At 39.5% G+C, this 17,039-nt stretch overlaps 1 protein-coding gene across 1 annotated transcript; it reads left to right on the plus strand.

The window, feature by feature from the left end:
- The first annotated feature begins 14,099 nt into the window (after window positions 1-14,099).
- On the plus strand, window positions 14,100-16,806 carry LOC130051114 (putative nuclease HARBI1). The gene is made up of 2 exons (XM_056152471.1): window positions 14,100-14,511; window positions 16,736-16,806. The coding sequence occupies exons 1-2, from the start codon at window positions 14,100-14,102 to the stop codon at window positions 16,804-16,806; spliced, it is 483 nt and encodes a 160-aa protein (XP_056008446.1).
- The last annotated feature ends 233 nt before the right edge of the window (window positions 16,807-17,039 follow it).

The following is a 17,039-nucleotide window of genomic DNA, read 5'->3' on the forward strand; positions in this document are numbered from 1 at the left end:
ATGAAGGGATGGGATGGGATGGCACCACCGGAGGAATACAGCCCGGTGCCGATGAGCGAGTCGCCAGCGTCGCCGGTGGAGTATTCACCAAGGTCACCGTCCCCGGCGCCACCTTCAAGCCCGGCGCAGAGTCCATCGTTGTTGGTCCCGGACACGCCTCCACCATCATCGCCAAGACCTACAGCCCCTGCAAGACACCGACCATCCGGTCCGCAGGGAGGACTCCGCCACCGAGGGCAGATCACACACCTGTGGCAAGCCATCCCCCTAGGAACCACCCAATGACTGTCCCTGGCTGGACAGTTAGGGCGGTTTCTATCTGGTGTAAGTGCCCTGTCTGCTGGCAAGACAGGGTACACTCCGGAATCATGTGTGGGCAGCGCCCAGCTTGCTGCATGTGTGTGGAGAGGATAGAGGTGAGGACACAGACCCGGGGACGGTGCCCGTTATGCCGGTTTAGCGGATCCAGGCGTTCAACAGAAAAAGTCGGTCCTTACGCAGTTGTGTTAAAGCTGTATGGTCCGAATTACAATATTTTTTTCCATCTCGTAAAACCGTTATTAAATCATAACACGTATGTAGTTATGAGGCTGTACGACATATCATAAATTATTTCACCTGTTTTAACCCAAATTATTTGATTTTAAATCGATGTTTACAAATAACCGCGTAACTCTGCCATTTCAAGTGACAGTCACGTGACCAGTTCAAACTTTCAGATCATCGGTGGTCTTATCTGTGTAAAGCTGTGTATTTTGTTATAACAGTACCGTACCATAAGTTTAATAGAAATATCAAATACTTCTTAGTAATTCGTTGTTTTACGCTCATTCAGCCTGAAAACTAGACAGTTGCATATGAGTTAATACATCATGTTGGGATTCCCTTGACGCGCGTGGGTCTATTTATAGACGCCTATTACATGTACCCACTATATTTAATTTCTAAATAATATTGTTACTGTTTTCTTTTACATGCAGATGTTTTCAAGCATGTAATTAAGGGGAAGTTAATAACTTTATAAAGAAATTAATCTGCTTTAAAGTAATTATGTACAAAAATAATACATGAAAATCGGGTCATACAGCTTTAAGTAGGGCCATAGAATATGTCAGGAAAAAAAGCATTAATAAACAGATGAAATTGTGACAAATTCTGTAAACACAACCTTTTAATACAAAAACAATACGTATATATCATGAAGTGCATATTGACCTCCTATACATTTTTCACCAGACCGACAGTCTCTACATCAACTCTTATCACGTGATCAAATATCAAGATAAAAACGTATCGTGTATGTATAAATCGTTGAATTGGCACGATATCCAGATATCAATGCAAGTTGAAGTTAATATAACTTCAAAGCCTATTAATTTCTTAATTTGAAAAGTGCTGAGAGCAAGTTTATTGTGACTTGTAACATGTCTAATATTTGCATTGAATATTCAAGATGCAGCGATTTTTGCACATACGAATTTGAATCTAGCCTGAAAAACATATTTTCTGTTGAAGCCAGAACTTTCTCCCCTAACTTTCCTTTTGCACTGAAGTTCACATGTCACATAAATCAAACATCTTTCACTTAAACACCTCGGGGTATCGTGCCAATGATGAATTTTTTTACGTACGGAAACCCTGTTCATGCAAATGAGTCTATTGTGAAAGTAACTATACGTGTAGATTAGGGACGATATCAAGATCACAATATAATATGGATAGTACTTTAGCATGTATGTTATATAAAGAAGAAATTGAAACTTTTTCAATATCAAAAAGAATTAATATAACCCATTTGACAGAAACTTTTACGCGATTGCAGTTTACCACTTGACAGCAGTGGTAAATAACGAAACAATACTTTGACATTTCCAACCACAAAGGACTGTAGATATGTACGTCATCACCTTCGTCATGACGTATTTTTCATTGTGACGTCGTACAATGTGCCAGTGCGGTAAAGTACATTTATGTACAGCACTGGTATTAAACATTCTATGGGGAAAGGCTTAACTCAACTGCATAGGACCAAACGGCTCTTTTTAGGGCCACCCCAAATGTTACGAAAAGATGCTTTTATGGCAATGATTGAGAAACGTACAAAATACACGAGAAGCACTTTATTACCAAATACAATAATATACACTTGTTTATCATACCTATTACGAAAAGAAGCTTTTATGCCAATGATTGAGAAACGTACAAAATACATGAGAAGCACTTTATTAGCAAATACATGGCTTAATGACAATATACACTTGTTTATCACATTTACGAGCAAAGTCTTGAATGAATTGTCGGTAACGAGTGGAATTTCCCACTAAACCGCATCCAATCTTAGAAGGAAACGCTAAAGTCTTGTACGACAATCTACCCAAATTTCGTAAGCACTGTTGAAACCACACTTCGCGTTGTTCACGAGGGTCTCGATAACGTGGAATACGTCCTTTTCCGTAATCCCATTGTCCTAAAAAACAAATGACATCGGGTTGTGTAGAACGAGGTAAAATGTATAAACTTCCAGGAATTCCACGATCGAGAGTTGTTTTAGGAATTGCCAGTATTTGCGTCAGGGCCAAATTATTCCGGCGAGCAATATTTCCATTTGCCAATAAATTATATTGTTGTACAATACCATCGACTTTCATAGTGAGTAAATCTCCCTGCACATAAGTCACACTCATGATGTGAATGATGCGTGTCGATGCTACAGCTTTCGTTTTTATAAGTCACATTCATGAGGTGTGTGTGTTGAGTGTCAATCACGGGGGTTTCTTTGGTAAGGGTTCATTACCTTATTCAAAGTGGCATTAAAATATGATGAAATATGTTTTTCTCTATCGATCTAACTATCATTGAGGTTTCTAACAGCTCACAGACGTGAGAAATGGATTTTTAAAGAGGTCGAGAAGAAACATTGGACCTCGACTCGAGCTCTTTGATCTCTGTTTCTTTGAAGACTATGCGACGTAGCAAAATAAAAGTAAGTTTAATGAATTTGGCGTCCCAGAATCTATCAGATAAAATCCACAATGCACAGAAATTGAATGTGTAGAAAAAGAAAATGAGAAAACACTCTCTTCTCGAAAGCACAAATCCGCCATTTTGACGATCGCCATCTTGGCTTCGTCTCCGAAGCGAGGGATGTTTTCGAGAAGGTCCGTGCTCTCTCGTTATATACAGGCGCTCTTGCCAGTTCGCTTCACTGGTGATCCAGAAACCTTGAGAAGATTATTTTTAAGAAGATAGAAGAAAGAAGATGAGTGAAGGAAGAAGAAGGCAGCCAACATTCAACTTCCAGACGCTGCCTAGATTCTGCTACCGGTTGGTGGTGGTGGCAGAAGAACGGGTGGGGGAAAATTGGGTCGTTCGTTCCCAAAACGACCTGAGCACCCTCTCCCCTTTTGACCGCGATGGGGCCCGGGAGATCGTCAACCGGGTGCGGCAGGAATATGAAGGGATGGGATGGGATGGCACCACCGGAGGAATACAGCCCGGTGCCGATGAGCGAGTCGCCAGCGTCGCCGGTGGAGTATTCGCCAAGGTCACCGTCCCCGGTGCCACCTCCAAGCCCGGCGCAGAGTCCATCGCTGTTGGTCCCGGACACGCCTCCACCAACACCCCCACCACCGAGGCCAGATCACGCACCTGTGGCAAGCCATCCCCCTAGGAACCACCCAATGACTGTCCCTGGCTGGGCAGTTAGGGCGGTTTCTATCTGGTTTAAGTGCCCTGTCTGCTGTCAAGACAGGGTACACTCCGGAATCATGTGTGGGCAGCGCCCAGCTTGCTGCATGTGTGTGGAGAGGATAGAGGAGAGGACACAGACCCGGGGACGGTGACCGTTATGCCTGTTTAGCGGATCCAGGCGTTAAACAGAAAAAGTCGGTCCTTAGAACCAAACGGCCCTTTTTAGGGCCACCCCAAATGTTACGAAAAGATGCTTTTATGGCAATGATTGAGAAACGTACAAAATACACGAGAAGCACTTTATTACCAAATACAATAATATACACTTGTTTATCATACCTATTACGAAAAGAAGCTTTTATGCCAATGATTGAGAAACGTACAAAATACATGAGAAGCACTTTATTAGCAAATACATGGCTTAATGACAATATACACTTGTTTATCACATTTACGAGCAAAGTCTTGAATGAATTGTCGGTAACGAGTGGAATTTCCCACTAAACCGCATCCAATCTTAGAAGGAAACGATAAAGTCTTGTACGACAATCTACCCAAATTTCGTAAGCACTGTTGAAACCACACTTCGCGTTGTTCACGAGGGTCTCGATACCGTGGAATACGTCCTTTTCCGTAATCCCATTGTCCTAAAAAAACAAATGACATCGGGTTATGTAGAACGAAGTAAAATGTATAAACTTCCAGGAATTCCACGATCGAGAGTTGTTTTAGGAATTGCCAGTATTTGCGTCAGGGCCAAATTATTCCGGCGAGCAATATTTCCATTTGCCAATAAATTATATTGTTGTACAATACCATCGACTTTCATAGTGAGTAAATCTCCCTGCACATAAGTCACACTCATGATGTGAATGATGCGTGTCGATGCTGGTTCAAGCCCAGTATTCCGATAGTCCTACGGTCCGATAGTCCGACATGTAGACTATCACCAAAAAATTTAATTAATAGAGTTAAAATTTATTCATGTCAGGCATTATTTTATGGAAATTACCAGAAATCGCCAAAATCGACACGGCCTGATTATAAATCAGACAATCAATTTCTGACCAAAATCATTCAAGTGTGAACCTACGGCGGCGTAGAAAGGCCATATATAAATATATTATTCGTTCGGACGAATTAGCTATTTGTTCGGACGAATTTGCTATTTGTTCCGATGAATTAGTTATTTGTTCGGACATATTAGTAATTCGTTCGGACACATTAGTAATTCGTTCGGACGAATTACCGATTTGTTCGGACGAAATAGAAAATCGTTCGGACAAATTAGCAATTTGTTCGGACATATTAGTAATTCGTTCGGACGAATTAGCTATTTGTTCAGACAAAGTAATTTGTTCGGACGAATTTGTTATTAGCTATAAGGCAACGCCAATGCCGCAGTCAAACATCGTAAAGTGTTGGTAGGAGAGCACAAAACTTACATTGGGACACATGCTAAAATGGGATTCAGTTCCAAAATTTTCCATATAAACGTCAGGAAGATGGCGACGGTAACCTACATACTCACCCCCAACCCCTGAAATAACAAGCTTAAAATGGTAGGAATCCCTACACCCTGCTCAGTCTTAAAAGTTTGAAGTAGGCCTCAAGTCCCCCCCCCCCCCCATCCCCGGGCAAAAATTTATTAAATGAAAATTTTCTGTATAACGGGGCATAACACAATCAGTAAGGAAATCAATTTTTGTATGGGACGACAATAATGCAATTATGCGCCAATCTAAGTTTTTCAACGCAAATCTGGATATCCGAATTTTATGGTATACCTTTCTTTATAGCAAATAACAATTTTTGAACAGAAATTTCTTGCACTAGAATAAAGGGGATGATGTTATCAAACAACATTTATTATAAAGGTGAGGATCTCGTTTGGGGTCCCAGAAGTGTAAGGAGGGGGCACATACATTAAATGCATACTCTTGTCCCCACCCCCTACCTTTGAAAGTGTTAAGGGGCACGAGCAGGCGCGTGGCCTCGTTTTTGAAAGGGGGAAGCTGGGGGCCAGCCAAAAAGGATTGGGGGGGGGGGGGGAGCAGCCGGACCCAAAAGAGTTTTAACATGTAAAAAAAAAAAGAAGAAATGGAAAAATTTTAAAAAGTGGGGAGGGGATCAGGCCATTCCCCCCCCCCCCCCTGTTGCTACGTCCCTGACGAGTATCCGCTGTCAGCCCTCCCTACAAGCCCATAGATATCTGTATATATATATATATATATGTATACCTACATGTATCTACATAGCTCTCTATAAAGACACGATGAAATTGTTCCTTAAGTTCAGCATACATACATACAGACAGACACACAGCGAGTAGGAATGAATGAACCCACGGGTGATGGAGAAAGGAACGAAGTGTAATTAACCGTGGGTTTCCGACGATGCCGAAATATATACATGTAGATGTAGGTGGGTACCTGTAAAGTGCAAAACGAAACGAAATCTACCGAAACGAAACCCACCGAAACAGATTGTATAACCGAACTCTTTTATTAGAAATGGTATCTTAGGCCCCTGTGAAAATTACCACATATAAATAAAATTCGCCTCCCGTTTGATGTAGGCTTTCAGCTTGACTGATACACAGTTTTAAAAGCTGGAAAGGGGGGGGGGGGGGTGAGTAAGCAAAATGTACATATCCGAAGTTGATTAAATACCATGTGCAATTAATTTCAGATCCATAAATTTCAGAACGGAGAGTTACAGTCTCAGAGGTCTGGCGAAACACACTAAACAAGGGGTGGGGTCGCTGGCGTTGGATCCGCCTTTGGGCATAGATACATTATTTGAAGAAACTGGTGTCCGAGAAATTTGAAAGCAGGAAGAGCTCTTAACCTTTTATTCTACATGTATCTCTAACTGCTGAGGTGCGAGTACTTTCAATAATGGAAAAAGTTACATAGTATACCATATTATATGAATGCAATTAGGTAAGATATAATATACATGTGCTATTAAAAATTATTATTGATATGTAGTGAGTCTAAATATAACTCTATACATTTGTGGTGTTGCTAAGACGGGGAATTGGAAACGGGACGGAAAACAGAATTTTTTATGCAATAATATCAGGAGGAGGTCAGCATTTTGTAAACTCAAAAGGCTTATGAACAAGGGAAGCAGAAATTACAAAGAGAACGGGAAGACATACTCAGAATCCACCGTTTGATATACTACATACAAATACACAATATCCACATGTATACATAGATTTGTCTTTAGAGCAAAAAATACTGAAACGTGTATTTATGCCGAATTGTAACCCTCTGTTCTAAAATTTATGGATCCGAAACTAATTGCACATGGTATTCAATCAACTTCGGATATGAACTTTGTGCTTACTCACCCCCTTCCAACTTTTAAAACTTCGTATCTGTCAAGCCGAAAGCTTACATCAATGGGGAGGCGAATTTTATTTATATGTGGTAACTTTAACAGGGGCTTAAGATACCATTTTTAATTATTATAATTAATAAGAGTTCGGTTATACAATCTGTTTCGTCTCGTTTCGGTGGGTTACGTTTCGGTAGATTTCGTTTCGCACTTTACAGGTACCCGATGTAGGTCGAACCCGTTCAAAGTTTTCCCACAGTGCGATGTTTTGCTATTGTGACGTAAAAAATCGCTCTGGCACACGGCACTTAATCCTGTTTTCTGCTGTTACATAGCGATCTCTTATATGTGTCCACAAATTAACGGACTATCGGAGTGTCGGACTATCGGAATACTGGGCGGTCACCGTCGAGGCTACAGCTTTCGTTTTTATAAGTCACATTCATGAGGTGTGTTTGTTGAGTGTCAATCACGGGGGTTTCTTTGATAAGGGTTCACTACCCTATTCAAAGTGGCATTAAAATATGATGAAATATGTTTTTCTCTATCGATCTAACTATCATTGAGGTTTCTAACAGCTCACAGACATGAGAAATGATTTTTTAAACAGGTCGAGAAGAAACATTGGACCTCGACTCGAGCTCTTTGATCTCTGTTTCTTTGATGACTATGCGACGTAGCAAAAGTAAGTTTAATGAATTTGGCGTCCCAGAATCTATCAGATAAAATCCACAATGCACAGAATGCGTAGAAAAAGAAAATGAGAAAAAACTCTCTTCTCGAAAGCACAAATCCGCCATTTTGACTGAAGCGAGGGATGTTTTCGAGAAGGTCCGTGCTCTCTCGTTATATACCGGCGCTCTCGCCACTTCGCTTCACTGGTGATCCAGCAGTGATTTTTGAAGATTTGAGAAGATAGAAGAAGAGCTATTCCTTATTACAACGGATAATGGCGCGAGTCAATCCGGGGCAGAGGACTACCATGACGTTGTTCCCCCCACACCTTCGGGAATATTGGGATGCAGAGCTGGAAATGGTTCAGTGGCCCCCGGGGCACATTGTGTTCAGACCGGACGGAGAGTGTGAGTGGCACTTCTTTTACGAAAGAGTGCCAGATGCCCCCAAGCAGCCATTGAAGAGGCGCCGCCGAAACAAGAAGGCCGCCAGCCAGTAAGGGGGCAAACAACCCCTAGACAGTGTGGGGGCTTTAATAACCCCCCCGGCCCTTTTCAGGGCCACCCACATCTTATGAAAAGATGCTGTTTATGACAATGCTTGAGAAACGTACAAAAACTAATACCAGATGCACTTTTATTTTTTATTAAGAAACTTATGATTGATAAAGTTACACAGTTTTGATAGTTAACAACTTTCCGTGTTCTTCATATTCCCCCGTCATGTAACGTAGTCTTTCGGATACGAGACTATTCTCACATACTTTCCAACAACGTAGAGGATGAACGAAATACATCATGTTACGCTTCGTTCTCCAGTGTTTCATTTGAATCAATCCTCTTAACGTTTGTTGATCTCGGGTCATGATCAAATATTGGTATTCACTCTGATGGATTTTAGTGATATCCTCTGGTCCTGCATTGTCTAAGATAAAAATCCATGTTCTACTTTGAGGACTTTCTCTCACTCCTTTGACTCTACTATAAACTGGCACGTATTCCATGTCTAAGTGGACTGATTTTTTATTATGGCAAACCTCTCTTATATAGTACACACAACACAGATTTTTTTTTTTCAATTTTATTTTGTAAACAATTAAACATTTGAACAATTACATCAGTGACAAGTTAATACCATGACATTGACAAGTTTGTCCTTTATTGGTTCTAGGTTTACGAAATGTCTCTTTAAACCATTGGGCTACATAACGATCTCGTTGTAACGCCGTGCCTTTCCAAGGAAGTAACCAATCTTGAACCGTTTTTTCTTTTACGATGGCGTTGATGTAGATAATACACACAATATTGTCCACAGACATCCGTGTTCAAAGCTTGATAACAATTCGTGTTATGAATCCAAGTGTCTCCATGACGTTGCATAAACGCTTTGATTTCTTGATGTACCGGGGTAATCCGTAAGAATCAAAAATATTCTATGATAGGACTGTTCAAATACAAACAGACAATTGAGAAAGGTATTTTCAAAGTCTCCAATACACATTTTCTTTAAGGGGGCAAGGACATCATAACTTCCTTCAATTTAAAAAAAAACCCAACCGATTATCCATTAGTTTTACTGCAATTCTTTTTGAGACATTTTGTACTCTTTTTTATAAAAACTAAATTGAATGTTTTGGAATTCTGTGAAAGCCAATATTCATTTTAACTTGACTTAAAATTAATTCATTTTTTACCGCAACAATGTTGAACCTCTTCACAAAATCGAACCCGTGATATAATGTTCAACCCCTTTATTTTCCAACTCTCGAAGGAAACGCTCTATAGAACCACTGTACCACGCGGGCGACCTTTTTGTCGTGTATTGATGTTTTCTGGTAGGAAGTGTTCTTTAGCTAAAGATACTTGATTGAAATAATCTTTGTTTTCCTTGCCTGATAAATGATTGTACAATTTCCATTTGGTCAATTTCTAATGAATGGTGAAGATGCATTAGTGCAAGCCCAGTCAATCTGTCCTCTTGCATAGTACTGAGCATGAAACTCTTGATGCGTCTTAATCCAGAAAAGGATCTTTCGGCCTCACATGTTGTGATAGGTAAAATACATCTAATGTGAAGAATTTTCACGTTCGGGAAAACTTCCCCATCTACAAAGTTGAAAAGATTGAGCAGATTGCAGAGCTTGTCTGAAGTTTCTTTGCTCATGTTTAAACAATAACGTCTCCAATCTCTTTGTTCTTTCTCCAAGTCCTTTACAGAAAGACAAGGCAGTTCTGAGACAAGTTTGGACAATTCCTCTTGTGAAATATTTGTCACATTGACAGGCAACAAAGAGCATATCGAATATGCCGCCAGATCTTCTTTCTGAAACCTCGTATTTAATTCACTGAGGAAAAAGTGCAGAAATGGAATGGCCACGACAGATCTATGCAAGGTGAAGATAACGAACAGTGATCAATCTCATAACTCCTACAAGCAATACAAAATAGATAGTTGGGCAAACACGGACCCCTGGACACACCAGAGGTGGGATCAGGTGCCTAGGAGGAGTAAGCATCCCCTGTTGACCGGTCACACCTTGGATTCTCTTGGATTACTTGTGGAGACATTTTCTCTGTGTTGCTGCTTGGAGCAAACCCTTGGGGTTTTAATCACTATATCAAGGTCGTCTGCAATTTGTTTAGCATCTTCAAAGCAAGACTCCAATTTGGTATCTACCGCTCTACGAATTTCTTTGATCCTATCCTCGTGTTCCTCAATTAACTTACTTGCAGCAGTTTGAGAGTCAAAAGACTATTGTATCTAGGACATACCTTACAAACAAAAATGTTATGAACACAGAGAAGGACGTCATCCAAGCCAAAAGCCACTGTGCGATCACTTTAGTTTGTCTATCCCAAGACCAGTCTTCACTGGTACTTTCATCAAGGTTTTGATTGAGAATATGCTTACGAACTTGTACATAGTGTAGAACACATCAAAGCAGATATGCCGCTCAACCTACCTAGTCTTACAGAGTCAAACTAGTTTCTTTCTGGGAAAATCTACAGACCTATCATTTTCTATAATAGTCTCAAGAAACCCTTGTCGTTTAGGGGAACTGTCAAAGAAAATAAACACTGAATTAAGGACATCTATCATATCCCTCACAATGGGGTAATTTGCAGGCTGAAGCGATGCTCAGATTCGATATTACTATGCAAGTGTTAAAATTGGAAGGAAATGATAATCGGATTACTAAGAGAGAATTCTATTAATATTTACTTAGAATGATAAACGAATACTACTTTCATATTGAGTCTGAAGCAGAATTATACTGAAGCCGATGACTTTATGACGATGCAGTAGCATAATGACAAGATTATGACGTCAATCACTCGTAATAGGATATTAAACAAATCGTTCCTGTTTACATTCGGTTAGAAACTCGAATAACATTTGTGATTTGATTCTAACTTCATAATGAAATTACAATACTAAGAAAGTTAATTCAGAAATATTTATAATATAATAACAGTCAACTCATTTTTCTTATAAGTCGTTATATTGTAATTTTTTTTATCTCCGAATTCCAGGGGGGGGGGGGGGGGGGGGGGGGGGGGGGGGGGCTCTAGATCCGCATATGGAAGTATTCCTTCAATCTCTACCAAGAATTGTCATTCCTTGTTCTCACTTACAAGTGTAAGTGAGTGTAAGGAACGATAACTCTGGGTAGAGATTGGTATTCCTTGTCACAAGACCTTTCCGTGGGTACCAGCATTTTTGACCCTCTGACCTTGACGTTTGACCTACTTTTTTATTGATTGATTGTATCTTGCTTAACGTCTCGCTCGAGAATTTTTCACTCATATGGAGACGTCACCAAGACCGGTGAAGGGCTTCAAATTTAGGCGTATGCTCGGCGCTTACAGCCATTGAGCATTGAGGTTTATTTAGCGTGCCACACCATCTGTGACACGGGTCATCCGTTTTTAAGGTCATCTTCGAGTACTCGTGACATTCACACCTGCTGCCGAGCGTTTGGCGATGGAACTATCACTACCCGTTTTAACGACTTGGGTCTGTCGCGGCCGGGATTCGAACCCCGGCCTACCGCATGTGGGGCGAACGCTCTAACCCACTCGGCCACCAACGTTATCCTTGCTGATAACTTTTGAACAACAAGTGCTTCGATATTTCACACGAGTATCACTTGTGATAAGACCTTTCGGTGGGTACTAAACCGTTTGACTTGGCATTTGACCTACTTTTAAAAAATTGACATTGGTCATAACTTGGACGAGGACGATTAAACTTGGTACACATACATCTGATGCCAAGTGAAAATTTTACATAGAATTACATGGAGATTAGTCTTGTTTTTTGGATGCAAAGAAAGTATGTCACACCCGAATGATTGCTGATACTACTTGAAGGCAACTTCTACAAATCATGGTGTAAGAAAAGCACCCTACATTAGCTTTTCACGGACGTATTATGTACCGTTGTCAGTACTCTTGTTCTTAAGTTTTTTGCAACTATTTCACCAAGCATTGCTACATGAGGAATGACACCTAAGAACTTGAACTCTTTTTCAACTCTAATCGGAGATGACCTTAAAAACGAATGTCCCGTGTCACAGTAGGTGTGGCACGCTAAATAACCCTCACTGCTCAATGGCCATAAGCGCCGAGCATAGCTCTAAATTTGAAGCCCTTCACCGGTCTTGATGACGTCTCCATGTGAGCGAAAAATTCTAGAGCGAGACGTTAAGCAAGATACAATGAATCCGTTTGGAAACGTCACAGGTGTCAAAGAATACTTGTGGGGTATAATTAATCCTCACAGGTACAATGTACATATTATGAACCTTTAAATCATGAAACATTTGGTCACTAGATTATGGAAAACTCATTTTGATGATGATGGTTATATGTACATTTTCTATTTTAGCAAATATTTATCTTGGAGATACATCTATTTGATTATTTCATCTCATTTCTCTTGGTGTGGCAAAGCATTTGATTGTTTTTATTGTCCATGAAATGGAGGAGAAGAAAATAAAAGAAGGGGAATGTCGCCTGGAAACCCTCTCATCATCCCTTGGAAAAGTAAGTATATAGAAAGCAGACAAGGAGAAAACTTCTTTAAGTACATAGAAAGCAGACAAGGAAAATACTTCAAGAAATATGCAAGTTTCACCCAATTTACCTAATACTTGCAAGTACAAGTCACAGTTTATGATTTTAGCTGACATTTGATGTTTATCTGTATATGTAATTGTAGTAGCACCATTCAACCTCCTGTACGTAGAGGAGCTGACAGAGCTCACATCAACCTAACGTGCCCTCTAGCTAAAGTGAATAAAAAATCAAACATAGTGAGAATTCAAATCATCTAAAGAGTATAAAGACTTTAATATTAATGGGGGAGGGGGGGAAGCAAAACGTTTAATAAATTGTTTGATAAATTTTGCATTTTACTGATAGATTCAGAAACATCTTAATATAAAAAGCATTGAAAACGATTAACTCCATGGGCTCAGAGAAACATCGCCACATATTCCATCAATATATTTGTGATAATGTAGATCTACCCTATTTTGCCAGAAAATTAAAGACACATCTCCTTCACATAGTATGTTTATTTTCTTCTAAATAGAAATTATTTTTTTTTAAAGCCTTTCGATCACTCATTTGGCATTTTTGAAATATTAACCTGAAATCCTCAGTCATTATGAATATAATATTTTTTTCCCGTGGGGATCCGGGTTAGAATAGGTCCTCAGTACCCCTTGCTTGTTGTAAGAGGCGACTAAATGGGGCGGTCCTTCGGACGATATCACAAAAACCGAGGTCACATGTCACAGCAGGTGTGGCACGAAAAGGATCCCTCCCTGCTCAAAGGCCACAATCGCCAAGCATAGGCCTAAATTTAGCAGCCCTTCACCGGCAATGGTCACATCTCCATATGAGTGAAAAATTCTCGAATGGGACGTAAAACAATAAATCAATAAATATATATTTTCATGGTTTGAGCCCTCTTGTAGTGTATCTTGTTTATACTTGTATTGTAGTCAATGACATTTATAGACACGGTCCACCAACTCTTATGATGAAGATTCCTTCGAAAAAAATCATGTGAGGATACGGGACCAGATCTTCAACCAGAATCAGAAAGCGAGGAGCAGAGACACAGCATCAAATTATCCTCAGCACGGAAGCTACTTCAAAAATGAAGAAAACTGGCCCCGGGATCACGAACGTCTTGAGTCAAACTCAAGGGCTGTATTTTACTCAAATCTGAGAATTTTTCTCAAACCTCTGACTTGAACTCAATAAAGTGTGCCACAAAACTTGACTCTTGCTCAAGTTGAGAAAATGCTTGAGTTTTTCTCAAAAAGCATGAGTTTGCTAAATACCTGTCTCAGAAGTAAATTCAATTTAAAAATGGCTGCCAGACGAATGTATTTAATGAACTTGATGAGAATTCCCAGAAGAATGATTAAAGACAGGACCAATCCTCTTGAAGTTTTATCGTCTGACGAGATATTCCAACGGTACCGCTTTAGATCCGCCACCATTTTATTCATATGTGGGTTGATATCCGAGGATCTCCGCCACCAAACACAGATAAGTTGCCCCTTACTACCACTTCTCCAAGTTCTAGCGGCTTTGCGCTTTTATGCGACTGGTTCCTTTTATGAACTTATAGGGGATTCACTCTCAATCTCCAAATCGGCTGTCGGACGGGCAGTAAGAGCTGTTACCTCCCTTATTTGTTCCTTGTCGGCACGATATATTAAGTTCCCATCCCAAGATGAGATACCGTCAATACGAACACAGTTCTATGAACTGGCAGGTAAGTTTTCTTAGTGTTTCCTGAAAATAACATCTTCAACTTGTAACCGATTGTACATACGCAAACGTTCACACCCACCCCCCTTTCGTAATATTTATCTAAGCAAATGTCTTATTTCAGCATGCGTACTTTTAAAAAAAATTGCTGCTAGAGTGTATCATTCTTCTATCTACAATATCATCTATGCCCTTACCTTTGATTTATTGATGAAATAAATAAAGTTGATGAAATCGACACTTCCGAAAAGCGAGATGTGTCATCATGCAGCACAAGGGACGCCACTAGGCATACAACGAGTGGCGTAAGGCGACCCAACAGGGCAATGATAATTGCTATTACATTCTGGTTACATTGAAAGAGTGTACATGTATATATGGCACAATCATGTTATTCGATCCGCGGACTTTACGATACCATTTATTCCGTAAATGTGACTTTTAAAAACGGAATAAATAGCATGATTAGTTAACATGTGTAAAAATATAAAAGTATTAGTAACTATTTATAGTCCGTGTGCCGACTATCTATAATTATATATATTTACACATATAACCATGCTAACGATATTGTTAAGTCCGCGGATGGAATAACATGATTATGCCCAGTGTTTTACTAATCAATAATAGTTCAATCATTAAATTTACATTTGATTTATAAATGCATTCCAAAATCTAGACAATAAATCTAACATCCAAAGAACTTCTCAATTAATTAATATATAGCTCTCTCTCTCAGTCTTCGAAATTAGCCGGTAGTCCGATGCCCGAGGCGTGTAAAATAACAGTTGGGCGTGTAAAACGTTGAACTTCAAGCGCCCGTCGGGCCTGTGGAAAATAAATACCCCTCTTTTCAAAATCATATTATTTTATTCGAAATCGTTATTGTAAAAATACGTGTCTCACTCTGTGAAATCAAGTCATTATGTTACGTAATAAAAACATGAACTGATCCCGAAGAAACAGTCCCGACCTAAATTACGCACTTCCGATTACAGGGAACCAGATGTAATGTCAAAGTCGTTTACGCGTTTGTTCCTATGCCGTTTCCAAACGGAAAAACAAGATGAAAATATTAACAGATTGTCAATGACAAACCGATAGTATGAAAACTTCCCTGTAACATGAACTTCTTGAAATATGTCGAGGGTGCCAAACCGGGGAAAAGACAAAAAACGACCCCAACGTCAGAAGAGAAGAAAAACTCTAAACAGAACTATGAACTGAAAAGGGAAAGAAAATTTCAAAAGCAATGGTTGATAAATCGTTCCTGGTTGAGGTTTGACGATTCGCAAAACCAAATGTTTTGCACCTCATGCGAGACAAACATATATAAAATGATTATAGAATTTTCTAGAGAATAATAAAATTGATCAAAAAATGTCTTTTTTTCCCTTGCACTAGTATGATTGACATGATAACAAACATTTAGTACAGCATGAAGTTTTTAATGTGGTTTTCAAATCAAGATAAGTTTTTTAATATGACTTCCAAATTCGGGCCTGTAGAATTGATGGTGGGCCTGTAAATTTTCCAACTTGCAGGCCCACTGGGCCTGTAAGTTAAAAAGTTAAGTGTGAAGACTGCTCTCTCTCTCCTCTCTCTCTCTCTCTCTGTTTGGGGGAGGGGTCTGTTTAGATTAGGCTCCGCCTACATTTTCACCGACCGCATGGTCATGAGATGGGTTCTTCGCTATATATAGATGCATGTCTCGTCCTCTGTAAGACATTTATTAGGGGGATGTATTGGAATAAGCATTTACATACATTATTGTATTTTCTCTCTAAAGGTTTTCCAAATGTAGTCTGATGTGTTGACGGTACTTTAATCAGAATGCGATGTCCCTTACAGAAAGAAGCTGAATTTGTCTGTCGGAAAGGCTATTACGCAATCAATGTTCAGGTACATTTGTACATGTATGTCAATATACTGGCTACCGGGATATTTCCGTTTTATTTTTGCATATTTTGCCCTCCTCCGAAATAGTACAACAAACTTGATGATTTGTTTTTATCATTGAAGTGATTCTATACATATCTGTGCGTATACCAAAATGAAAGAAAAAATTAAAATTTGTCCATTTAATTATTATCACCTTATTTATGATGCATATTTAACGAATTCGGAATTTTCACAATTTCATCCACTGTATTGTCCCTCCATATCCACTTCTATGCAAGTACTTGTTATATCATAAACATATAATTAATTAATACTCTTTTTATTAGGTGCCAGGACAGGTCTTGTTCTTGGAGACTCGGGTTACGGACTGAAAAAATACCTCATGGTTCCTTATTGACCCCCAGAACTAGGGCAGAGGAAAAGTTCAACACAGCCCTCTGTCGAACCAGGGTTACCATTGAACAGGCGTTCGGCATTCTAAAACGAACTTTTCCTTGCCTTCAGGTTGGTGAGTGCAATTATACAATTATAAAGATCTGGTAACATACATTTAGTACCAATGCATTTGATACGATTTTTAATTCGACTTGTTGAAGTAATAAAACCAATTTATTATCACTTTCTTAAAAG

The sequence above is a fragment of the Ostrea edulis genome, chromosome 10 (assembly GCF_947568905.1).
Source record: "Ostrea edulis chromosome 10, xbOstEdul1.1, whole genome shotgun sequence".
NCBI classification, from domain to species: domain Eukaryota; kingdom Metazoa; phylum Mollusca; class Bivalvia; order Ostreida; family Ostreidae; genus Ostrea; species Ostrea edulis.

Excerpts from the sequence above, each read along its gene's own strand:
- LOC130051114 (XM_056152471.1), top strand. The coding sequence starts at position 14,100 with ATGGCTGCCAGACGAATGTATTTAATGAACTTGATGAGAATTCCCAGA. Across the intron at positions 14,512-16,735 it reads ACAGTTCTATGAACTGGCAG|GTGCCAGGACAGGTCTTGTT; the intron begins GTAAGTTTTCTT and ends TCTTTTTATTAG.